Raw genomic sequence first — 26,012 nt, forward strand, 5'->3', positions numbered from 1 at the left:
GACAGTCCCAGTAATACCATAGTCACACAAATTATTGCCATGTTTTACTATCTCTGGTTTATTACATTATTCAAAGCAAAATTCCCCAGATTGTTTTAAACAAAGGGGTACAGTTCACCAGGTTCCTTTGAGTCCAGGGGTCCTTAGAAAAAGCAGGGGTAGTTTAGTCTCAGGTTATTTGCTACAATTTAGCAGGACAAAATATCCAGAAATTACTCTTTAAATGATTACATTGTATTTCATTTCCTTCTGTTACAATCCCTGAAAGAATCAGTTGCAATTTAATAAAAAGTGTAACTGTTATCTAGAACAAAATTTTGGGCAACCTTGACAACAATGTTGTGCACAAATGACGCTCAGTTTCATTTTTTTTTTAACAGAAAATACATAGGTGGAAAAGCTGGATTACAATAGCAAATTCTTAACCCAACTTCAATCCTATTTAGAGCTTGTTTTAGTGCGGAAAAATATCACATCAAATGAAAAACATCATAACAGAAGTGAGACAACAGGCCCAGTACAGCGTTACATTTACAGTTGAATTCTACTTCTGCAATATAGAGGGACCAAACAGGTTGGTAGCTGACTACTGCATGTTACTTTTTTCCCTGTTTTTGTGGCTAAGTGCTAAGTGCAGAACCTTTACCCTACAGCCTCCTGAGAAAATATTCTACACACTAGCCAAGACATTTTTAGAAAATACGACTGACAGCATAGTAGGCCAAGAGCTCTAGATCAAATTCAGCTTGAAGCTCACCAATGGCTGATCCCAAAAATTGTTCCCAAGAAACTCCTAATGGTTCCTCGTTTTAAGAAGCTTTATTTTTCTTAAAAATAATAATGATGTTTCTTAAGACTGCACATTCTTAATTTTTGTTTTCTAAAACAAAACAAAAAACTACTGCTTTTACATTATTTGTAATAAACAAAAAAGTGTAAGTGTAATCAAAATTGCTTTAGTAAACACATTCCCGGACTGTAGTCACAGACATCACAAAAAGGATTTGTGATCAGAGTGCCTCATTGATGAAAAAAAACAAAACAAACCCAAACAACAAATATTGATGTCCACAGATTCCGCAGCCTGTTTTCACCGCACTAAGTAAGGAATAGGGAATCAAGACCCATCACTTTTTGCAACTCCGGTACACAAGGCTTAACTCACAGGTTATTTTGTTTTATTAAAATAATAACACACATTCCTTTGAACTGCACAGTAGATGTGATAGATAGGCTTGAAATTTACAATGGAGTATAGATAGCTTAAAAATTACTTAAATCTTAAGCAAAAATCCTAAATCCTAATTAGCTGCATTATGATAAAGTATAATTCTGGTTATTTTCAACCAAGGTTTAATTTTCCTTCTTTTTGTGGACATGGTGATCACTTCAATTACATAATTAATTATATAATTACATACTTCGTGGTAGTGTTGTGGACCTGGAACTGCTGCTTTTCTAACATACCAGGTAGTTGCTGTAAATACACTTAGGAGCTATTCTCAGAGTTATTTTAACTATTCTCATATGACCAAAAGAAAAACTTGCACAACCTGAACACTACAGAGTCACTTCAGGGAAACTCAAATAACTGAACCCAAAAGGAAATATAGGCTATATTTTCAGGTCAAATCAAACTTTCTTTAATTCTGGTAATTACAGTTAGACAGCATATTCAGCACTGTTGGCAGGCTAAAGAATTACAAATCAAAAGGGTCAGTTATATTCACATAATAGTTACCTGTATTTAGGAAAATCAAGAACTATGTGTAGCCGATCATTTATTTATAAATACAATGTATTTTGTATGCTTACAAGTTTAAGCAAGGACAATAAACATTGGAGTGTGTGAGCAATCCTAACAATTGCCAAACTGACTATTACAAGTGATATGCCATGCAGTAACTGCTGAGTCACACCTATTTAAAGACACGGCACAGTGAGCCTTATTGTGTTGAAGGGGCATGTTTTAAGTTACTTAATTAAAAGTGGGCTTTTGGGGTTCAGCTGACTGAGTTTCTCTTGATCAGACTTGACCAAACTGAAGAACTAAAAGTGGAGCAGCTGATCAGTCAACAGCAAAGTACTTGATGAAATTTTGATCATGAAAGAAAAAATACCAACTGTACACTACTACAGCCCTTTATAATTCAAATGCACTTTTTTTTTAAATTAAGGCAGAAACATTAAAACAAACAGTCCTTTTCTCCAAATTTCATGGTTATTATGTGATGACTAATCCGTTTCTTCAGCGGTGGATTCTCTGGCATGTAATGAGATATTCAGGAAAAGCCTGCGTATCGTTGAATATGACAAACATTGACGGCTTGGTGATGTCGTCAGTCACGCTGTCGTATCTGAGGGGAATATCACCGGTCTCCTTCAGCGGGGCCGCCTTCATCGAATGGCAGCCTTTAGTGAAGTCTCCGGTTAGAACCCGTGATACAAAAACAAACTTGTGTCCGTCTGCGTTTGGGGGAGAATACTGATCCTGGACAGACAGCGCAGAGTTGACAGCAAAATACACTCCCTGACCATAGACGGTGGCTGCGTGGAGAAACCAAGATGTCAGAAATTGATTCCCAAGATAAGACAAATTGAGTCATACAAGAGAACAGTGGTATCAAAAACATACCATTCTTTCCACAGAAGCTTCTGTTGAATCCATGAACGCAGATCTCTTTCACACTCTTCTCACTTGTGCCGTGGTAGAGAGTCCGTTCAATTTCCGGGTACAGGGCACGCTGTAGTATGCTTGCCTTCTTCAACTTGTACTGATTGTACAGCAGTCGATTCATGAGCTTCTCCACCTGGGGAAAATCTTAGTGTTATTACAGACACCCCAAATAATTTGTTGCAAAATATGTAGCTCATTTTTTTTACCTGTATGATTCTGATTTTGCTGTGGTATTCCTGTATGGTCTCATAGAAATTCTTCACCACATTCTGAAATTCATCAGATTCCTCGTCGACTTTGGTTGCTTCAGGCAGGGTTGACAGCAGAGAGTATTCCTCTTCTATTAACAAAGGATTTTGTTTTTATCATTTAACTGAGTTTTTAGATTAGACTTTATTTTTATAATTCATAATTATTTATCAACATAGATGTACAGCCCCAAATCTGGCAAAAGGTAGTAAAATGATGATCAGACTGGTCAAAAATATAACTGAATACATCAATAAATATTACTGTTATTTAAATAAGTACAATGGAGTACAAAAACCCATAAAGATGTAGAAAACCCTAGTAAAAGTAGCTTAAGCCTTTTAGCCAGCAAGCTAACACTAACAAATTTAGCTAGCTAACGGAACTTAGAAGCTTTAAGTTTATTTTGACATTATGAGACTTATTTCTATTTCTGGTCCTTGATGAAGAGACGTGCAACTGAAAATGAAGATAATGTTATACAGTTAGAAGCACGGTGTCTGCGTTAGCTTGCCAACTAAAATGGTGTATTCAGTCATATTTTTGACTTGGCTGATAATCTTTTACTACTTTATAGTAGTTATAATATTTTACTACTATTTTGTTTGTTTCAGGGCTCCATATACAGAAGCATCATTCTGCAGAAAACATAAACACTATAAAGTTACCTTTACCTGATACATCCTCATTCAAATCCCCTAAATCGAGCAACTTCCTGGAGACTTTCACAGATTTCCCTGAAGCTATGTTGTATTCTTGCATCTTCTCAAAGTTTATGATGTGGGGCTGATTGTCTAGCAAGATATCAACCTTTTTCAGCTTCATCCTCCAAGCATTCTCGATGAATACTGTAGCATCAGGTGAATAAGGAGTCGTGTCTGAAGAGGTTGGGTCATGATGCACCCACTGGACAGCCCTCAGGATTTCCCGGTCGGATACAGAATTGGAGATTTTCTCCAGCAGCAGCTTCACGTCACACAGTGCTCCGGTCACAAAGTCTTTGAAGCCAGAAACAGTGATTATGGTGCCCTGAATCTGAATCTCGACTGCGTGCTTCCTCTTGATCATCTCCAGACACTTACTGTGGTACTCGGACATGTTCTTCACACTCCTGTGCTCCAGTTTCTCCTCGACCTGTCTCTGGTTGACCTTTTTCCCGAAGGCTATGTCTACCCGAATCAGGTCACAGCTATAACCTGCAAACACAACTATCTGTACAGTGTTGGCTGCCTTGATGGTGTCTTCTAAGGAAATATCGATGCCCTTCCCTAGCATGCCCACCTGGGGGCTCTTGTCAGTACTACTAGAAGAGGCTTCATGTTGGATCATATTCTTGGACAGCTCCAAGGCTTTTTGCAGCTGTTCCTCCTCCTCTTCCAGGGACCAATGGCTTGACTCCATAGAGTATTGGATGGCTAGGGACAGTTGGGCCTCTTCTTCGAGGTCGCTAGAAAGGCCCAGAGCTCTGTCATTCATCAGGAGTAACCCACTCGTAGTGTTTACTTCAGCTGACGGCTGGGAAGCATTGACAGCTGTCATATTAGAGTCCTGGTCTGTCAGGCTGGTCAGTTCCTCTGCTGTGTACAGGTCCAAGTTATCCAAGTCATCAACTTGGTCTGAATTGGACACACACACCTTCTCGAGTCTTTCATCAATGGCTGAGACGATTCTCTTTGCCTCATCTAAAAGGCCTACAAAGAGGTAAACAGAATGTTTGAGATTGCACAGAAATATGAGAAATTATTGAAAAGATAGATATTACCTCTGTCTGCAGCTCCATTATAATCAGTTTGCAATGAATCGGATTTTAACTCCTGTGCAGAATCATCCAAAGACATTTTCTGGAAGTTTTTGCGGGACATCATTGTCCATGCAGTTTCAAAAATGTCCTGAAATAGTAAATACAATGTTTCTGTGAACACCGAATGTTTCTGCTGCAGGGAAACCTGTATTACTTCACATTTTCATTTTAGTTATCACATTCTGACTTAATTCTACGAAAACTATAACTGTAATATATATTTTTTAATATTAAAGTGCCACATCAGTGGTTTTGCATAATTTAGTCAATGAACTACTAATTGAGAATACTTCACAATTGCTGACCATTTTTCACAAGTTTTAGGGTTTATTTCTACCTTCCCGTTAGAAAGGAACGAAAAGAAAAAGAATAACAAAAAAGAACAATTTGCTACATTTTGGTCTTAAAGAGACTAATATAACCGAATAATGGAATGATTTATGTTTTTGTGCTGCGGTCAAAAAGTGCCTACATTCTTAGAAATTGGTATGCTTTGGAAAATGGCCAGCAGTAATGTAGTTAATGGTCTTAAACAGGAAAACCACTATTATGATTTTTTAATCTAACACAGTAACACATTATTAATCTATGTCTGCCTTCATCCTGCCCATTAGCCTGAAAGTGGTTTCTCTATGATCTTTGCCACATTTGTGAACATAAACATTGTTTATTCATGCGTGTGGCCATTGAGCTGAGAATGACAACAAAGCAGCAGTAAGAAAATAAAGTACAGCAAAGCTGCAAAATTCAGCATGCGAGACTTGTTCAGAAACACAGTAAACATCAGCATTTCACTTCTCCCTTGTGTGTGCTGGTAAACTCCGCCTCAAGCTATACTGTCCAAGGCTTCAAGGTAGACAGCTCATCAAGATGAATGACAACTGGTATAACTGGCCAAGTGAGAGGAAGTGTGTCAGAATAAAGTTGCATAGCATAGCTTCATTCACAGAAGAATACAAAATAGAAGAAAACATTTGCTTTGTTCCATTATTATGTTACCTGGTGTGGCAGAGGTTGCCAGGGCATCTGCTTTGGGCTGATATAAACTTGAAACTTTGTCTCCATCTCCTTCAGGATGCTCTTGCACTCCTCATCACCTAAAAACCGGGTCACTCCTGGAACGTTTACTGTGATGGTTCTGGTGCAGATGGAGGACACCACACCTTGCAACACCTCCTCAGCCATTTGACAAGCAATAGCATGGCCATGGATCTACCAGGTACATTCACAAAAATGCCAAGAGATGAAACAATCTGATGAGTCTAGCAATTTACAAAAACAATATTTAAACCGCACCAGAAATGAATCAAACAGAAGCCAATGACATTTCCACCACTGCAGTCAAACATTTCTGCTTCTACATGTGCTACTGATGCACCACATACCTTTAACCCACAAACGTCCTCTGCTTCTAGTGGAAAAATAGACACTTGGTCCATGTCAGCCAACAGCTGATGACAATGGATCTGGATGTATTTCAGCATGCCTGGCTCCATGGAGATGACCGTCTCCCTTTCAATGGGTGTAGTAAGAAACTGCAGGATCGCAGTCTGCTTCTCACTCTCCATCCCTTTCAGAGTCAACACATCAACATTCCCTCCTTGTTCTGACAACTTTGCAGAGGAGAAACCCAGACCCTGCAGGAACTCAGACCATTCTCTGCAGTATAACATGCCTTCATATTCTGTGTTCAGCGGTATGCTGAAGTGACACAGCTGGGATTTCAAAAAGCTACATGCCTGGTTAGCAGAGTTCTGAGATAGGGAGGTTACCACAACATTACAGTCTGATACAGTGTACATAGCAGGTGGCCCAGTTTGATTCATGGTTTGCAGTAGCTGCTTTTTTACATCTTTTCTTGCAAGGAACTGAGCCTTTTCTGGCTCAAGGGAGAAATGAGTCTCAGCCATTTTGCCAAAAAAGTCCAAGATGGTGTGTTTTATCTGCTCAAACTTTTGTCTGTCATTTCCTGCAATGTGCACACCGTTGTCTTTGACTTGAATGGTGAAATTTGGGTGAGCCTTTTCAGTGTCCTGTTGAAAGGTGCTGAGCTGAAACAAAGCAAGTTTTTCTGGGTCAGCAATAGCAATATGGCTTGATAGTGTAGTATCTTCGTCCTCTGTTCGAACCTCCATGACTTCCTCTGCCGCCTCTTCTACTGCTATGGCAGCAAGAGGCTCTGAGGACGTCTGAGAGGAGGACTGGCTGTTTGCATCAACCACCATGGGAGGACTGGTGTGCATCTGAAAATCACTCGGATCCTCTGAGTTCCTCTCAGTCATATTTTGACTTCCAATTCCAGAGTCTTGGGATGTTAATCTTTCTGTAGGTTGAAGAAAGTCAAAGTATGGCATCACTGCAAGATCAGCGCCGTCCAGTTTGTGAGGGTGATCCAGGACATGGCCCACAGCTGTTAAAAGAAATACAGACATTTTGTTTATTAAAGAAACAATGAAACAACAAAAGAGTGTTATAGGCTGTATAATACAAAACTTACATTCATAATTGACAAAGGACACCTTGGCTGTACCCTCTGAAAGCATTGTGACCTTCACCTTCTGATTCCCACCTCCCTTGCTCTCAAAGTACGAAGCGAGCAGGTCTGGAGTGGTGCCAGGGTGCAGGTTCTCCACTAAGATGGAGTCAGTTTGCTCGATCTGTTCAAGAGTTACCTTGGCCCCATCAAGCGTCCTCTTGGAGATTTTAGCACTAAAGTTTTGGAAATCTACAAAACAAAAAAAAAAATTAAACAATGCCATGAAAGAAAATGACAACCTCAACATTTGGAAACATTTAAAAAGAGAAAATCTATATGTTTTTAAGAAAAAAGGAAAATATGTGCGTTTAATACACCTTTTGAGAAGGGTTGGCTGAGGTGAATGAGGATGAAATCTCTCCCCGGTGAGGGATACAGAGCGTAGTCACACACGTTTAACCCCATCATGTTCTCCACATAGAGCTCTATCATCTCAGTGCTGGTGTTGGGGTTGATCCCCTGCAGCAGCAGTCTACATCGGTCCTTTGAGGCAGGCTTTCTCACACTCAGCTCGACATTATGCAGAACGTGGTGCCCTTTAGACAGCACTTGGGCTGCAGCTGTCAAAATGATCGGAGCAGAAATAAAAGGCAGAATTAGCATACAGTATATTAATGACAAATGAATGCACTGTTTCCATTCATTGTCTTGAATTAGAATTTTCTTTTGAGCACAGAAATGAGCTGTTTCTACTTTAGTGCTTCTGGAGGTAGGAAGGAGCAATGTTTAAAAGCTTTTAAACTGACAGGGGGTCTGGGTCATTGTAGAGAGAACTATAGTGTTTGACGAAATTGTAGGATGCCATTTCTCCTTCAAACACTAAATTTAAGTCGCAGAAACTTACATAAATCTGAGGATAAGACAGTAGCCAGTTTTACAGTAGTAAAACAAAATGGTTTGAAACGCTGTAGTTTTCTGTTCCTATAGCTGTTACTTAATATGTGTTTTTAAGAAATTTGGATAAAGAACATGAAAGATTTTGAAAGCAGCTTATGTCAAAGCTAGCAAATCACAAATATAGTATATGCCCATACTTGCAAAATGTCTCAGACAAATATACTCTTTGTTGCCACTTGCCTTCTGCCTCTTCAAACACCAGTATGGCACGGTCACCCGTCTTCTCCACAGAGACGAGTGGACCTCCCCCGGAGCGGCGCTTATTCTCAAAGTACAGGATGAGAAGCTCCTCATCCACGTCTGCCGGCAGCGCCAGCACCTCCACTGTCCTCTCCTCCGATATTTCAACAGGCATCCTGAAAAATACGACAACACACAGGTTATACCATACCAGATAAAGTGGTTCAAATCATTTGTTTACAGCTTCCTGACTCTATGTGAAAGCTTTTTGGCAGAAGATCACACTTTCCACTCTTCTGGGGTCAATGTCTGTGCCTGATGGGTAAGGCTGAAAGTAGGACTGGACAATAATTCTATATCATCATTTAACGCCTCACCATATAGGTCATTTTTTTAAGCAAAAATTCCAAACATTTGCTTGTTACAGCTTTTTAAATGTGAGGAATTCCTTGTTTTTCCTGTTTTATATCACTGTCAATTGAACATCTTTGGGTTTTGGAATGCTGGTCAGACAAGATCAGACAAAGCGAGCAATTTAAATCCCGTATGCCAACTTGGGCTTTTGGGAAATTGTGGTGGGGTATTATTCACCATCGTCTGACATTTTATAGACCAACTAATCAATAATTAAAAAAAGATTATTCCATAGTGTAAATAATGCAGCCCTACATATAACACTGAAATTCTCATAGCAACATATTACTGTTCAGAGTTTGACACTTAAATCATACCAAAAGCTGTCACAGCGTGAGATAAACATGAAAAATTGCATTAGACTCAAATGTATGGCCATGAACTTTTTACCATGTGAAATGTATATATTTTGATAAATATCTAAACATATTTATAACAAGATAATGCTGTGATAATTACTCTATTCATTTTGTACATATTGCCCAACCATTGAATTAACAGCTCAGTTACACCTTTAGCTTAGTCCTGTACTTTTACTAACTTTTTTTGAATTATATATGATTTAAGTGACTAATTATACTGCTAAACTTTAAACATACTTCCACACAAGAGTACGAAGTTTTCTGGGCTATCCATAAGCTGCCATTTTAAACACATTGCACTGATTTAATTTAATGTGGCTTTACATATATTACAACATGTCATTACATTTTAAAATATATAACGCTGGTTAATCCCTAAACATATGGGAATGGCCACACGTTTTGTTCTCTTTTGCAACAAAAGAAAGAATAAGTCTGAGTCAATGGTTTTTAGTGATACTCACTTAACGTTACACTACATTTATTATTACTCATGTAACGTTAGTACAGTATTCATAATTGCAGTACAATATTCAAGTAAACTTTAAACAACAACAACATTTCTGTTTTTAGCTAATTTAAGGACTTATTGACGTGTAAGTGGAAAGAGTTTGGAAATGATAGTGATTATGGCCTAGCTACACAACACTGAAATGTTCAGAGCTACCTAACAGGAAGCTCGGCCTACAGCTACAGCATTTTAGGAGCAGAATGTAATGGTGGTGTATGTGCTACAAGAAACATTTTCTTAGAAGGTTTACAAATAGAGTCACTGTAGCACTATTTTTTACTGCGTATTTTACCTTAAGTTCATGTACGTGTCTACGTGCTTTTCCAACTAGAAAGTGAAACCAGGAGCTACAGTTGCCATGTTTCGACACTGAAGCTGTAATTTAGCGCAAACGCTTTTTATTCCGGCGACGGAATGAGAAAATACATTTTCACGGAGGTTTAACGCGTTTGTTGGAGCATTACTTACCTGTGCTACAAGGTAAACATCTGCTCGTACAATCGTTCCGTCCAAACGGGTTGAACTGGAGACGCTAACACTTCCTTGTTGTGCTGCTTGTTGAACAGCGGGTGGCGTCATCAGCTGCACGTGTTAAAGGGGAACATGGTGAATGTAGTGTCACAGCCGCAACACTAGTAATATTTACAACGCCTTCATTTATTATTATATTATATTATATTATATTATATTATATTATATTATATTATATTATATTATATTATATTATATTAATTGAGAAAACAATCTCACTAAAAGGTCATCTAGTAGGTTTATTTCTTTCTTATTTTATTTCTTTATTTATTCTGCTGATGAGGATCAGAGGGACCTTATGATGAAATTGTTTTGTGTTTCTGTTTCCAGGGGTCAAGAATGAACTTCTGCTTAGTATATTATATGAAATATATCATGCTGATTTCCTTGATTTCTGTTTGTCAGTGGTGGAAAGAAAATATGTCTACTTATACTTATACCAACATGTTACTTAATTTATTTCTGACCTGTTTATAGTGTATAATATCGTTTTCTCCTGTGTGCACTGACGTAAAGAAGAGCTACTGGAACAAAGAGTTTCCCTACGGGGATCAATAAAGTATTTCTGATTCTGATTCTGATTAAGTATTGGACTTCTACTCCAATACACTTCAAATATATTGTACTTGTTAATCCAACACATTTAATTATAGTTACTAGTTGCTTTGCATATTTGATTACGATTTTACATACAAAACAGATGATCAACTTACAATGCATGATGCATTGTTATAGATTAAACTACCTAACAATTCCACCTGCTACACCATCAAAATGTCGCTTACATGTTAATGCATCAATAATAATAATGCAATAACGTAATATATGATGATGTAACACTGAAATGGGTAATTCATTATACTGAACTCTTTTACTAAGTTATAGGCAGGAGAGAATGAGGCTCTTTAATACTTGCATTTTATGACTCACATAAAAGTCATCATTTGATCAGAAGGCCACACTGAGTTTGTTAAACTGTATTGTGTTCAGTAAGTGATTTAGAGTACAATGGTAGCAGCATGGACTGATATGGTTGATCATGTACTGTGTGTGTGAAATGGAATCTAATGGGATTCCAGCAAGTTCAGATGTATTTTATATCTCATAAACTATAAATGTTTTCATTATAAGCAGCATATGTATGATTAATTGGTGTGCCATAATGACTATCTTAAAATAGTTAGAATATAAATACAGTCAGAGTGAAATGAACTCCATAGTTAAAGAATCACATAACTCATCATAACTCAAATATCATAAATGCCATCATTATGTGCTCAGAAGCAGTTGATCAGTGTTCGGTACAGAGCATTTTGAGTTTATGACTGGAGTGTGTCCTTATATACATTGGCTGAGATATAATGTAACATGTACAGTGCATAAAGGCCGAGCTATAAATACAATGTGAGTGAATGGGATAAGTGAATAGCCTTTAATGCGTTCTATATCTTATAATAACTCCTCAAGTGTTCATGTCATCATTATGAGTTTTGATGTTTGTGCTGTTTACAATGGACATGAGATTACTATGGATTAAAAAAACAAAAAACAAAAAAAAGTACAGTTTTTTAATAAGAAGTAATAGTGTGATTGCTGGTTCAGCTAATTAATCATTTTCACTAATTATACCAATTTGTGAAAATGAAGAAGTGTCTCCCACAGCAGCCACAAAACAGCTGTACTGTGAAGTCAAGCTGTGAGAAGCTGAGCTGCCTCGTAATGAACAAAGAAGTGTGGCAGCACTCACGTAGCCGATTCTTCTTCTAAGGGTTAACAACTGTAGCTTAGGTTTTTATCTCATTTAAGCATGCAATTTATTTAATAAATAATCTAATCTAATTTAAATAATAATCTAAGGAACTTGCTGGCATTCACACATTTGTATTCTAAGTCTTTTAGTTAGTAGGTTAGTAGTGTGTAATCATGGATTAAACAAATGTACCATATTGAGAGGGGCACTCAAATGAACACCCCCTCACTATTTCAAGCTGACAAATAACCATGTTTCTGATTTCATCCTTTAAAAGAAGACAATCTAAATGATAGAGATGAAAAGCACAATCTTCCCAACAGCAGAAACAAGAGAAAGAAGTTCAAAGTTGTTGCCACAAGGCATAAAATCTTGATATTTTTTAGAAACAATTATTATACTGTCTAGAACCACAGACACCTTTTATTTATAATTGTCCACATTTTCCTTTGTCTAATTCATCATTTACACTACCCCCAACTTGCAAAAACTGCAATGCATTTAACTTGTCTCAATTGTTGCAGACTGATTTCACTGTAGTCTGTGTATACCAGTCTGCATACAAGCTACTAGCCATCTAAATTACATCTTACCTGCACAAAATTTGCAGAAACTTGTGAAATGTATTATTTTGAATTCATTTACATCCATGTCCTTTTCACACATTTCAGCAAAAAAGCTCCAGTTGTTTTACTGTATTGTGATAGTCCACTGATAACTGAATAATGCATGTTTTTCATTATCCATCTCTCCCACACAAGTCAGTATCGATGACCTGAAATGTCTTCAAACAAGGAAAAATACACAATGAATATAAAAGTTTGATTTTTCTGAAGGTGCTGCTTTAATGGATTTTATGATAATTTTATGATAATGGAACTATTCAACAACGTCACACAATCTCTCTGGGTGGAGTCTGCATGTCCTCCCCGTGTTACCGTGGGTTCTCTCCGGGTTCTCCGGCTTCCTCCCACCGTCCAAAGACATGCATGTGTAGGTTAATTGATAACTCTAAATTGCCCGTATTGAATGAATGTGAGAGTGAATGGTTGTCTGTCCTTGTCTGTGTCTGTGTTAGCCCTGCGACGAGTTGGCCACTGTCCAGGGTGTACCCTGCCTAAGGCCCAAAGTCACTGGGATAGGCTCCAGTCACCCGCGACCCCTAATGGGACCAAGCGGTAGAAAATGGATGGATGGATGGATGGAACTATTCAACAATTAAGACCTCAACTGGATGGAAAAGTAGATCAAAAACAGGTGTGTGATTGATGACTTTGTAATTATGTTTGAACATTAAACAATGAATACAATTGCAAAAGTGTCAGTTAATAGTTAGTCATCACATCAGTCTTATAATGGACAAATCAAGTGATACATGTTCTTGTCCACTAGGTGCCAGTGTCCCCTGCAGAACAAATGGACACCTCTGTTGACTACTGTGACAGAGTATGCATGCAAGGTGGCTGACAAATGTGAATTGATCTAATGTTGTGGTTTCTCTTCTTATCAGCCTGCTCCCACATGGAGTGGGAAAAGATCATGGAGACACTGACCGGGCAAATGTCCCATTATGTTTCAAGGCACATGGAGCAAATCGTAGCCTATTAGATAAGCACCGCCAAGCTCAATTCCTGACAAATCTGATATAACACTTACAACATTTTTGGTGAAAATGATAACGTGAGGAGCTTCCGAATCATAAAGCAGTCAGTATTCACACATCTACAACAAGTGCAGCTAATAATTTCAAGCGTGAACAAATCATGGCTGTTTTTCATCAAAACTGCAGAGCCAAATATGTTGACATACCTACCTTACGTGTATCGATGTATATATACCCAACGCTGTGTTCTGTGGCATATACAAAAAAATCTTACTGACAAACACTTAAGATGGTTATATGTATCATGCTTATGATTCTTTAAAATTGACACTGTATACACAACAATAACATAAACTTATTTTCAAAACACTTAATTTCTGCTTCATTATAGCATGACTCTTAATCCACACCTTGCTGCTGGTCTCTAGTAGAGCCCTTTAGGGCCAATAGACATTCCAAAAAATCAACCCAAAAACAATGCTTTTTCATAATTGACTGCTCACTTTGTAATTAGCCATGTAGTTAAAAGGAATATATGTGAATAAAATTATTCTGTAATCCTAGATTTCTTGAAGCGTTTTGATACTACCTTTGACAAAGCTTCAACACTATGCTGATAGCTACAGCTACGCTTTGCATGTTCTGCTGTAGCAATCCTGGAAGCTACTGGCTATTTAGGCCCATGCTAAGGGGATTGAGATCATGTCCTCTGTACTTTTTCTGAGAATTTGTTGATTGTAGCAAGCTGGAGGGAGTTTATTCCACAATTTAAAACAAGACGAAGATTCTGCAACCATGCTAGCGGCTTTGTGAGGCTGTACCTGCACAGCGGTGCTTTGAGCAAAATGCTAGCAATAGCATGTTAACGTGGTCACAATGACAATGCTAACATGCCGATGTGAGGCAGGTATAATGTTCGCCATGTTCACCATGTAAGTTTAGCGTGTTAGCACAAAACACAAACTACAACAGAGGCTAATGGGAATGTCATTCGTTTTGCAGGTATTTAGTAATAACTAGAAGTATTGGACAAATAAAAATTTGACCTGATGATGGAGTTAGATCAAAAGGGATCACCAAAGCTATTACAATTCATGGGGGACATGAATGCCAAATTTCATTGCAATCCATTCAATAGTTTTTGAGATATTTCACTCAAAACCACAAATGTCAACCTGCTGGTGGCACTAGAGGAAAAGTCAGGGGATCAGGAAAGTTATTAGGATTCATCCTCTGGGGAACATGAATGTTTGTACAAAATTTTATGGTAAATTTGAATAATTTTAGACTTTATTTTTTGGTATGTGCTCAAACTTTCTAAGTGGGGGTGGCGGTATGTTGGGGGGACCCACTGTATATTAAGATGGACGACATGACAGCTCTCTGAAAGTGAAGCCAAAACATCTCGATCACCCCCTGGTGGCTGGCTGCAGTATAGGTCATAAACCCCGCCCCCTCCATGTTAGCGGATGGGACATGGGCCAAACTAAAAACTCAGTACATGTCAAATAAAATTTACCCAAAGATGGTTTCTGTCAGTTTAGGCAGTTCTTATCACGCTGATGTCTGTTCAAGTGTTCATTTCTCTGATAAGTTTGGTTTTAATTAGTTATTTGATGCTATAAAAAGGGGGTTTCACGTCATGATTGACAGCTGAGGCCAGCTCGCGATTGAGTCGACTGGGTGTGTGAGCGGGACCCTGATACCACAGCTCCAACCCCGAGCTCTACTGCGCAGACTCTGACTCCAAATGACGTCACCAGCACAAGATGGCAGCTCCTGTATCCGGGATATTTTGGCTTTGTTTAGTACAGTGGGAGGAGGTGGAGACGCCGCGTCCATCTTTATATACAGTCTATGTGGGGACCTGAGCATTTCTAAAACCCTGGCTCCGGCCCTGTGGGTAATCTATAAATGTGACATTATAGTAAAATATGTTCTTTGGGGCTGATTTTGGACTTGAACTATATTTTACAGCTGCAAACAGACAAGCAAGAAGCAAGTAGCTCTGCAGTGCAGGTAGTTTATGAGAATTTGGTCAGAATCGGTCAGTGTGATGGAAAAAGAGCTGACTCTCTCATACCTGCCATTATTATAATGTAAAACACTTTCACTGCCATATGGTGGAAATTTATACTGCAGTGATATTTACAGTATAGTCAATGGTGTGTTTTGTTGTGAAGCTCATTAAAATGCTTGTTGCCTGTTAATTTGGAGTTTAACAGCGTCCAACATACATCTTTTAGATCATCAGACAGTGGTTATATTTCTATGAGACGCTCTTCCTGCATAAAAGACAATTATGAACTCCCTTGCTATGTCTATACATCAAGTAATTTTTGTAAAATTTGGAGTTATTATGGCACTTTGTCTGACTACTGCTGTCAACAGGACTTATTTTGTATCAATGACCATTAACATACAAAGCTTCAGGTAGCCCTAATGCTAGCCATTTATGTAAAAAGAAGAACATAAAGAGTATACACATACTATAGTACTAAAGCTTTTTATGTATAGCATGCTCGTTGACATCTTCTCTTGTCTTCTTGTCTGTTCACTCCCACTAATTTTTCAAATTGGGATTACAGATTACAGATTACAGAACAAACCGCAGTGTTGCTTTTGTCTTGTTGATTGTTCCGTCCTGGTCTGTGTGTGGACACAGAGACAAAAGCTCAGCTGGTTTGTCACTACGAGGGACATTTCTTAAACAGTAGCTTAAGTGAAGAACAGGAAACTGGACAGACCAGAAGAGTTCACGTGAGAATGTCTTTGGAAATCATGATGAAAGCGTTCTTCCTGTGTGAGGCGAAGGAAAAATAAACATTAAAAGGCTGCTGAGGTTCATTTGGTGGTCATCCCACTGCACATATGGGCTTGGTATCATCTGCCTTTAAACATTCGGATTTTGTGCTTGTCTGCCAGCAGCAGTGTGACATTATATTCGTAATCTCCATCATGGACTCCTGTGTGTCGGAAATCTCCGGCCAAATTGTTCTCCTCCCAGTAGTGGTGCCAGTTTCCGTACTGGTCTGCACCGAATCCAAACACATTGACCTGGAGCAGACGAGGAACAAAAGTACTGTCACATGCACAGTAAAACATCATCCACCAAGCTTTATACACTTATTCATCTCTGGAGTTTGTTCAATTTTCACATCAGTTCAGATCCACATATTTTTGGTATTTCCTTATTTTTCTTAACTCATCACAGTATACTGAAAATCAAATATGATAAAACATCAAGAAAGTTGTCCTTGTAAAGTTATTTCACTTTACTGAGGAATTCAGTAGCTCTTGTTTGTCAAAGTCATTCATGTGCTTAATACTGTAGTTCAACTAACCTCATCACATATGTGGATAGCGAGCAGTAAGCTGAGGAAGCCAGTGGAAGGATATCGTCCATGACCCTCAAGCCAAGACTCATAGACGTATTTGAAAAATGTTGGACTGTAAATCAACACCTGCAAAAGAGTCGTAGGAATTTTTGCACATTTGCAATTTACTGAGACAAGAGAAAAAGATTCATTTCTGTATTCTCATTTGCTTACATAATTTTACAGTTACATAAATAACTATTGAAAAAGAAACATCAGGAAGAAAAAATATTCAATATAAGCTACGTACAGTATACTATATATATATATATATATATACACACAGTCAAAAGTATAGTCTACTTTGGAGAGAGAGCTTTGGTCTGGGGCTGTTTTTAATAGTTTGGGCTGGGCTCCTTAGTTCAAATGAAGGGAAACCTTAATGCTACATTTGACTGAAAAGTGACTGATGGTATGCCACTCTTGTTTGCGTGGCATATGCTGATGGTAAGTAGTAGGTCACTGTTCCGCTGCTGTTCTACTGGCTTATGAGACTTAAACACCTACTCACTGGCACTTTTCACCCGCATATACCGATGGTGTACCACTCCTGTTTTTAATATGCAAATTCTTAGTGGTATGTCGCTGCTCTTTGACCAGCATAATGCACATTAAAACTCACTGTCAATGTCACTGGCCAATACCACTTCCCACCACATGATGATTCCTACTGGCATGTGCCAGACCAGAAGAGTTCATGTGAGAAGGACTTTGGAAATCATGATAAAAATGTAGAGGCTATATTAAGTTTTCATACAAACCTTGTATTTTTTTAAAAGAGAATACATCATGCCCAAACAAAAGTAATTCCATGCTTAATAAAAATATGTAAAATCATTGGTAAACCTTTGTATAACTCACCTTATCTTTGTTTGCTTTTATCCTGGATATAACAGGTGCATATGTGCTGTAACACAAGAAAATACCAGGGGCTTAACATTTGGCCTTTAATTGCCTTGAAAATCCCTGAAATGCTGTTTTTGCTGAACACAATTGTGCCTGTATGTCTGCAATCATTGGTATCACATCCACAACCACAGCATGATGGTTGTCTATGCATTTAATCTCATTTAACTGAGGACATGTCTAAAAATATATCCCCAGTGTCTTTCCTTATTACAACTGTACGAGGAAAGCTGATTAAATATCACGGGCAGATTTCGAGGTGCATCATTTTGCATCATTCATCACATGAGAGCATGCAGTGCGGCGCTGTTCGTCATGCCAGGTTGGAGGAGAAACTGTAAAGACTCTTTGCATAAAGGAGTGTGCAGTTTGTATATGAAAATTAACAATATTTTCATATGCAAACTGCATGTAGACATCTTGTGGTAAACATGCCATTTTCATCAATAAAGGAGCTAAAAAAAACTATACTAAGGTGACAAAGTGTAAGTTTGAAGTTGATGTAAATTCTACACCATGCCTGGGTAGACTTTGTTGAAAACGGAAAGGGATGGCATGCTAATGACTGAAATGAAAAGTAATGATCATATAGATACCATCCTCTGCAGCAATGAGTTTCATTAAAATTCAAAGATTATACAGACTGCTCTAATGCTGTTTAGAAATGTGTGCTGTACAATATAACAGTCAAGTTCCTCAAAGTTTTGTGGTGAATGAATATGAAAATGGCCCGTCATGCTTCTGGTGCATTATATTATTCACTACATTATACACCCTAATGTTAAAAAGTACATCGATTAACACACACAACACACAAGCTTGATATTTCTGCATAGAGAAGTGCTTCAATTTCAGGACTGTTCCTATTCAAAGTCAGGAGTGTGAATGTGGACCAGAAACAGTTGGTCCTGTGTCCCTTCACATACAGTAGTTCTGTCCTTTCATAGAGCCCCATTTTATTTAACAAGACTAGAAAATATAACAAAATAATTCACAACACTCAGTTAAGATCTAATGGCTGTTGGACTAATGCTGACATTACTGCCAGTAAAGTGAAATTTAATGATGCAGAATGATTGCTTTGGCAGAGTTGGACGACAACTGCACATTTATAGGAAACATTTGTTTGGATTAACTCAGCCTTCTACCATCTAACATGTTGGTGTGTTTGAGTTATTGGCAGCGGCTTCATTTTTTTCCCTGGATGTCCAGTAATCAAGCTAATGATTACGGGTCATTGAGATTGAGGCAGCTGAAGGTAAAAATTTACTGGAAGATTAAAACTGAGTGATTATCCTTGTTAAGGCAATCTGACGAATAGGAATACTGAGTGAGTGTGATTGTTATGGCAGTCTGGTATTTGGAGAGTGTAAATGAATCTGGGAGTGCAACACATGCATGATAATGCATTCGCGCCTTTTAAATTTCTAGGACAGTTAAAAGTTTTCCCATTTCCAAATGAGTTTTGCCAAATGATGTAATTCTAGGAAAAATAATTGAAAATTAATTGAAATCGAAAAAAATATATATTAGAGAGCCTCTTGTTTTGGATGTAGACTGATTTGTATTACTTGGTAGAATGCTGACAGAAATTCATTGTAAAAATCACATACATTCACTTCTCCTTTAAAACATATAACTAAATTATGGCTACAGAAATCATGCCTATGCATCCATGACTGGAAAGTAAAAAAAAGAAAAATTCAAACCATGGAATAATGACAATCAAGTTAAGAGGGAACTTACAATTACACAAAAGAATATTGAAGAAATGCCTTAAGACCAGATATTTCCATTTCTTAATACGTGAATTAGTTTTGGACTTTTGGCATCATACCCCTGCCTCCTTTTTTAATGTTGTTGTCTGTTTTGTTTAGATTTTATTTATGCTTGTGTTTTTTAAAATTTGTATCATAATATTTGTGCTTTCATAAAGTATCATTTTTGAGCTTGCTTACTCATTGTCACAAATGTTTTTTTTCATGGTTTGTTTTTTAAGGTGACAATAAAGAATATTTTAAATAAGCACATTTAAGTCTCTTTTTAACCTACATTGATTTTTTTGGCTACTTGGTGGCTGTGCAACAAGCTGTAACACAACATTGACATACTATTATATTACACATATGAAGTTATTATGGTTGTGTTAAACTATGTGAACCTATTCTGGTACAACCCCATAATAAAATGATGAACCTGAAAATAAGCATAATGTGACCACTTTAAAGCCGCACTAATCAATATTTTTATATTAAGAATGGATCAAATGACTATGTGTAATGTGAAAGATGTTGTATTTATCTTTCATAGGTGACATTTTAGCTGTGCACTGTCTCTACATCACAGTAACAACTTTATGTCCATTGACTGCCTGGAGGGTATCTAACGTTATTTTAATTTCATATTTAGGTGTACTTGTGGAAACTGCTCAATGTTACATAGTGACGTAGATACATTACAGAAGTAATCCTGGACTACAATCGAGCTGTTTTCAGGCAGTTCAGGAGCAGTGTTTTCTGTGGGTAGCTGCCTTTGGGGTGGACTTTGGGCTCTTTCACTTTGTAAATCTATTACATGCACAAAAAAGACATATAACACAATAAAGGAAAGGGGAAAACCCAAAAAGCATAATATGACCACTTCAACATTTGATAAGTACACTTACTGCTTAATGGTACCCGTGGTCAGAGCACTAATGATCCACTGCAGATCCAGAGTCTTGAAAGGGATCAGCACCAGATTGGTGATGTTGTCCAGGTCTATGGCACTTTCTGGATACATGACATGATGTGTTGTTCTGGCACCAACATCCTCTTCAAAACCAGTGGTGGGAGCCTGGTTCATTCTGCCGGGACAAAGAGATTTTTGATTCTGGACTATTTTTGTAACATCCACCTTTCTCTTTTTTTTTCTTAGTTGCTTTGCTATCTTTATCTTTTCTAGGAAAATTCAAATTGAGGTTTGTTTCACCCACATGTTAGAAAGATGGGAAACATTTGACTGTTTGTTGTACTAATACCCATAATCTACAAAGGGATTAGTTTTCATGAAGTCAGCCAAACCACATGGCACTGAGACATGATCGGCCAGCCATGATCACTATTTTAAGGAAAAAAACATTAAAATATAAATAAAGAGAAAAACAAAAAGCACAGTTTGTCCCGCTTCACCGTGTTCTGGACATCCAAACAGCAATTCAGAACAATCCAGTGTCCATTTAGAGCTCAAAAATTACCGCTTGGCAAGCAAGGCGAGGCGTCCCTATTATTATGTCCAACAATACTCACTCAAGCTGGAGCAGTAATTGGAACATAGTTTGACAGTGGCAGTTGGTTTCGGTCAGTGGAAAGAAGTGACACAGAGAAGACAAATCATGAAGCTGACCCCCGTGTGACTAGCATCACCTGTTTGGGTGCTCCGGTCTGAGCAATATCATCTTCCTCATTACTGACTCTGAGATGACAGCTATAAAACAACTTGACATGTTCAGCCTGAGCCTGTCAGGACTCAAAATGACCTCCTGCAAGAAGCTATTGGTGTCTAGGCTATCTTACAGTTGATATGAATTTTTTTGCTGTTTCATGTTGCAACTTTATGAGATGTAGCCTCTCGGGTTAAATGACCATGACCAATTGAATATAACTCCTAAAAGACAGTCTTGGGGAAATAAAACCAAAGTGAAATAAAACATAAATGGATAGTTTTTGGGAAATGGGGCAAATGATCAACTTAACAATTAATTAGTCACGACCAAAATCTTTCATGTTTCCCTGGTAGATGGCTGCCTTTTGTGCTCCATGCTAATGCTAAAAAACTTGTTGCAGCTCTTATGCCATAAAACAGAACACTTAGTTACATCAATAATAATAATATGAAAGGTTTGGTTGTATTTCATCAATCAAGTCAAGTAAATTTTATTTATACATATAGCCTATTTTGCAATTTGACGGGTTCTACAATTTTCTGCATACAACACCCTCTATCCTTAGACTGGATTTGGATATGAAAATACTCCACATATCCCCCACATTTTGTTAATAAACCTGCATTCACTTATTTTTAAGCCACTTGAGGGAAAAAGAAACAACCAGTAAACACAACACTGGCCTATTTCTGTATACATTTTTAAGTTGATAGCTAGCAGCTAACGTGGCTGTTAACAGTTGCCTATTTACACATCCAGCAGATATCAAGCAGCATTACCATTCATTTGTTCATGAGTTCTGTTTCTGTTCATCTGGTGAATGTTAGTCCAATATCCACTTTCCTTTTAGCTCTATTTTTGATCTTCTGAGGGACATATTCTCTGTGGGTTCATCATTATGACCCATTTCTTAAACATGTAGTCATTTGACCCATTGTTGATACACAAATATTGATTATAGCAGTTTAAAGCTGTATAAACCGCTTAATTCATTTTCAGTTGTTCATTGTTAAATGCATATTTGGCTTTCACAACTTTTTCTTTCAACCTTTCATAGTCAAGTCAAAGGTATATAATACAGGATCTAATAAAAAACAAATTGAAAGGTTGGTATGTGAATTAAACTAAGCACCTAAATTAAAAACATATATTTAATCAGCTTATAAAAACAGGAGGGACTTAGAGATGTGATGCACAGCTGTCTTTAATGCACAGCTAAATAAAGCAATGCTACAGCTGTGAAATGGTAGGAAGGCCAGTCAGTCCCAGAGGAGAGAAGTGTTGTGTCACCAGTAATAAAGCTGCAGCACCAGATGTGTCTTTGGTTATTATCGACACTGCACTGATTATTATGATATTGCATCAACGGTTGTATCATTCTGGGGGAAAGGAGCTGTACTTTACAGAATAATGATGTGTCGTGATTTCATGTGAACACATCTACAAAAAACTCACAGCACAGACTGTTCGGTCCATTTTACCTCAGAAATTGAGAAAAAGAGAAGAAAGAGCAATTGGTTTACTCTCCATTAACAAGTAATGTGTACTGTTTCCTCCGAACCAAACCAGGATCATGGCACTGACTGAGCTAAAACTGCAATGTATGGAAGAAGAGAAGTATTGGCAAGATGTTTAATGGTGCAATATCTCAGTAGAAAAGAACAGTTTTTGACAGCACTACATCGGTGGATTTCTCCTTTAATGGTAACTACAGCTTCTGGGAATTTAAGAATTGCTCAGCAAATGGATCCCTGCCGTCCAGAGCAGATGAAAAAGTACATCAGTGAGGGCAGAGGAACACCATGCCACATATTAAATAGTATAATGTGAAGAATCCATCACTTCTGCGGCATATTCAGAGATATTCTACTGTAACACCACATTACTTTGCCTTAGTACTTGCAGGTAGTTTTTCTTAGACTAGGCTTTGATTGAACTTTACATACTGTTCTTCTCAACTCACACACAACAGGAAAACAGCAAAAGACTCTGACTTATTTTCTTCTTCCAAACTATATCCCATTTGACATCTTACACAGCAGCTAAAAAGGCAAGGCACTGTTCGTTGTTGGACAGTGTTGGGAGTCCAAAGATGAATTCATTCATTTGTGCGATTTTTAACTGAACATCCCGAGAGCATTTGAACTCAGCATTCCAAAATCCCGAGAGCACTGAACGCAGCCTTACAGCGCCCATGGGTCAGTCTGACCTGTGACCCAGATGTCACCAGGTCAATAAAAGGGTTCAACGGTCATTTGTTTTCTCTCATTTATGTTATGCTCCACACAGAGTCTTTGCATGCTAACTAACTCCTTTTAACTTGGCACCATCCTAAACAGATCATACACATACACCTTTGGCCCTTAAAGACAACCACACCTGGTGGAGAGGAACTTTAAAGCTCCTGCTGTACATGCTTTCTTGTTCTGACCACGTGCGCTCGTGTACGCGAGACATACAGAGGCAGAACAAAGAAACCTACACACATTATTTAGTTTGACGCCATCTTAGATCCAAACAGCCATCTTGGACGCACATGCACACGCACACACACACACACACACACACACACACACACACACACACACACACACACACACACATCCCTTTGTTCTATAGTTTTAGTATTTAGAGCTAGGCTTCATATTGTGTGTTTTTGCCTTCTTATCTTTAATAAATTCTTGTGTATAATTATGAAGGCTTCCTTAATGTTGCATAAGAGTGAGTAATTTGCCAACCTCTTCTATGTTGAACTCCAAATCCTTCAACCTACTAGCTATCAATGGTCATTAATTAACTTAATTATTAATCTGAGTTCCAAATTGATAGTTTAGTGTTTTTTTATGAGACTCAGTTAATTAATTGGCTATCATTTCTCTTCTTTAAGAAGAGTGGTGCTCCCGAGGACTTTATTTATGATTATCTTTGATAATCTTGATAGCCAAATTTAATTGATTGCACCTACACAGTTTGGAGCCCCTTTAACCATTGTGAATCCCAACAACAGCACAAAATTGTCATTCATTTTGTATAACAAACAAACTAACTTTTTCGTGCTACTCAAAAGTTCCTCTTGAGATCTGTGGAAGACTATGGATCTTGCCATTACTCACTACAGGGGTCAATGCTATGATATTGCAAGTCTGTAAGGGCACTCAAGAAGTGAACTTAAGTTGTTAAGTGGATTTAGTAGGCAGCTCGTTCACTTAATCTTGTGGGGGCGTGTGGTGTCAACTACTCTAAAGAGGCAAATATTTCAGATTGGTCTAATCAATATTCAGCTTTTGCTCTAACTCCCTCCTGGCACTGGAAATGTGTACCAGATGGACTTGAAACAAACTGGAGCAGATGTATTGAGCTTTTGAAAAGTCCATCTCACTAACAAGATGGTTTGCTCACGCAAAAAAGGCTTTTTACCTGGAATACACAAATAGTTAGGAAACACAGAATACAGCAATGTGAGATGAAGAATGCTTTTAATACATTTAAGTGGAGTGATTAGGATCAATATTTTTGTGCATATCAAACACTAGCTCATGTAAAGATTTTGATGTGGCTCACTATAATAACAGAATTGGGGAATTATACAGCTCAGAGGGTCTGTAACACCCTTCCAGAGAAAGCATGAAACCAGGACAGATGAGTCATTCTCAGTAGAGGAGTGAAATTCAGAGTGGAGGTCTTTTTACTGATGACAGATATCTTGACCAATGATTTAAAGCAGAACTAATGTATATGGAGGTTACAAGTATAAAGTGCCAGTACTTTGAGCATCAATCAACTTCACTCAACGTAAGTGACTCTTGAAAGCTCAAATATACAAGTCAGTGTGCATATGTGCAAAGATCTACTGATTTGAGTTAAGGCATTTCACTGCAAACAGGAGCACTGTTATGTAATGTATTGTAATATATTTTCAGACGACCAAATATATATATTATACATCAGTGGGTGAACACTACCAAGACTGCATCAGATCAGATGGACTACACCCAAAACATTCTCTTCAGATAAAAAAAGAACATGCATTAGAGAAACATCACTGAGGCATTAAATTAAAGGTATTTAAATTGTTCAGATTTCACATCAATGTATCATTGCTCAGTCTAGTGTTATTCTTGTGTAACAGGCTGGTGTGGGCCTAATATTTAAGCACACCTGCCAGTGCGGATTATGGGCTGCTGTTGTGATGTCTATGCAATGCTTGATCTATGACATTGACAGGCAACAGTGCTTGATTATTTACAGATAATATAAAACAGTGTTCAAATTACTCAGGGGAGCTCAGGCCTCTTTTAGGGGCTCTCCCAAAAACAACAAAAGTTCAAGTTTGAGGGGTCTTAAAAAACGAATAAATGATCAACCATTATATCACAGCATTTCTAATGCTACAGTGAATGTTTAAGAAATAATTAAAACAAAATTAAACTCCAACGTCCTGTCATCTGTAGTTTTAAATGTGTGCAGCTCTGGACTGATCAGTGTGGCTGACTTTATCTTTTGTCAGTGTAGTCAGTGTTGGGACTCCACAGATGAATTCATTTATTTGGGTGATTGTTAACTGTTAGGAGACTGCATTCTCTTTTGTCCCACAATCCTGAGAGCCTTTGAATGCAGCATTGGCCAGTCTGACCTGTGACCTGGATGTCACCAGGTCAATAAAAAGATCAGCGATAATTTGTTCTCCCTCTTTCTCCTGGAATCCTTCACTGCGGCGGACAGCCGTTGATCTTACTGCAGCGACACGAGAGCCTGCTAGATCTCTGCAACAAAGTTTAGCGCCACATACAAAGC

At 37.9% G+C, this 26,012-nt stretch overlaps 2 protein-coding genes across 5 annotated transcripts in view; both read right to left on the reverse strand.

Moving 5' to 3' along the window:
* Positions 1-42: 42 nt before the first annotated feature.
* On the reverse strand, positions 43-10,250 carry parp10 (poly(ADP-ribose) polymerase family member 10). Of its 2 annotated transcripts, XM_044171487.1 has the most exons (11): positions 10,096-10,250; positions 8,341-8,516; positions 7,581-7,823; positions 7,225-7,452; positions 6,113-7,137; positions 5,727-5,939; positions 4,689-4,815; positions 3,601-4,617; positions 2,884-3,017; positions 2,636-2,810; positions 43-2,547 (listed from the first exon to the last, which is right to left on the reverse strand). In XM_044171487.1, the coding sequence occupies exons 2-11, from the start codon at positions 8,513-8,515 to the stop codon at positions 2,249-2,251; spliced, it is 3,636 nt and encodes a 1,211-aa protein (XP_044027422.1). In that variant the 5' UTR covers position 8,516; positions 10,096-10,250; the 3' UTR covers positions 43-2,248. The 2 variants fall into 2 exon arrangements, with proteins under 2 accessions (XP_044027422.1, XP_044027421.1); XM_044171486.1 differs by having other exon boundaries at positions 6,113-7,452.
* Positions 10,251-16,001: 5,751 nt separating this feature from the next.
* The window catches only part of LOC122864233 (CMP-N-acetylneuraminate-beta-galactosamide-alpha-2,3-sialyltransferase 1-like), a 60,679-nt gene continuing 50,668 nt past the window's right edge, over positions 16,002-26,012 (reverse strand). For all 3 annotated transcript variants that reach the window (XM_044171491.1, XM_044171490.1, XM_044171492.1), the window contains 4 exons: positions 20,460-20,639; positions 17,750-17,795; positions 16,856-16,975; positions 16,002-16,568 (listed from right to left, as the gene is read on the reverse strand). In XM_044171491.1, coding sequence (XP_044027426.1) covers positions 16,395-16,568; positions 16,856-16,975; positions 17,750-17,795; positions 20,460-20,639 — 520 coding nt within the window. In that variant the 3' untranslated portion in view covers positions 16,002-16,394. The remainder of the gene's footprint in view (positions 16,569-16,855; positions 16,976-17,749; positions 17,796-20,459; positions 20,640-26,012) is intronic.

The sequence above is a fragment of the Siniperca chuatsi genome, linkage group LG17 (genome assembly GCF_020085105.1).
Source record: "Siniperca chuatsi isolate FFG_IHB_CAS linkage group LG17, ASM2008510v1, whole genome shotgun sequence".
In the NCBI taxonomy this organism is placed as follows: Eukaryota; Metazoa; Chordata; class Actinopteri; order Centrarchiformes; family Sinipercidae; genus Siniperca; species Siniperca chuatsi.

Bases quoted from the DNA above. Each gene is read 5' to 3' on its own strand.
- parp10 (XM_044171486.1), bottom strand. From the start codon at position 8,515: ATGCCTGTTGAAATATCGGAGGAGAGGACAGTGGAGGTGCTGGCGCTG. The intron at 5,940-6,112 runs GTATGTGGTGCA...TGTACCTGGTAG, and splicing joins AGGACGTTTGTGGGTTAAAG to ATCCATGGCCATGCTATTGC. The intron at 4,816-5,726 runs GTAACATAATAA...TTACTATTTCAG, and splicing joins GGCAACCTCTGCCACACCAG to GACATTTTTGAAACTGCATG.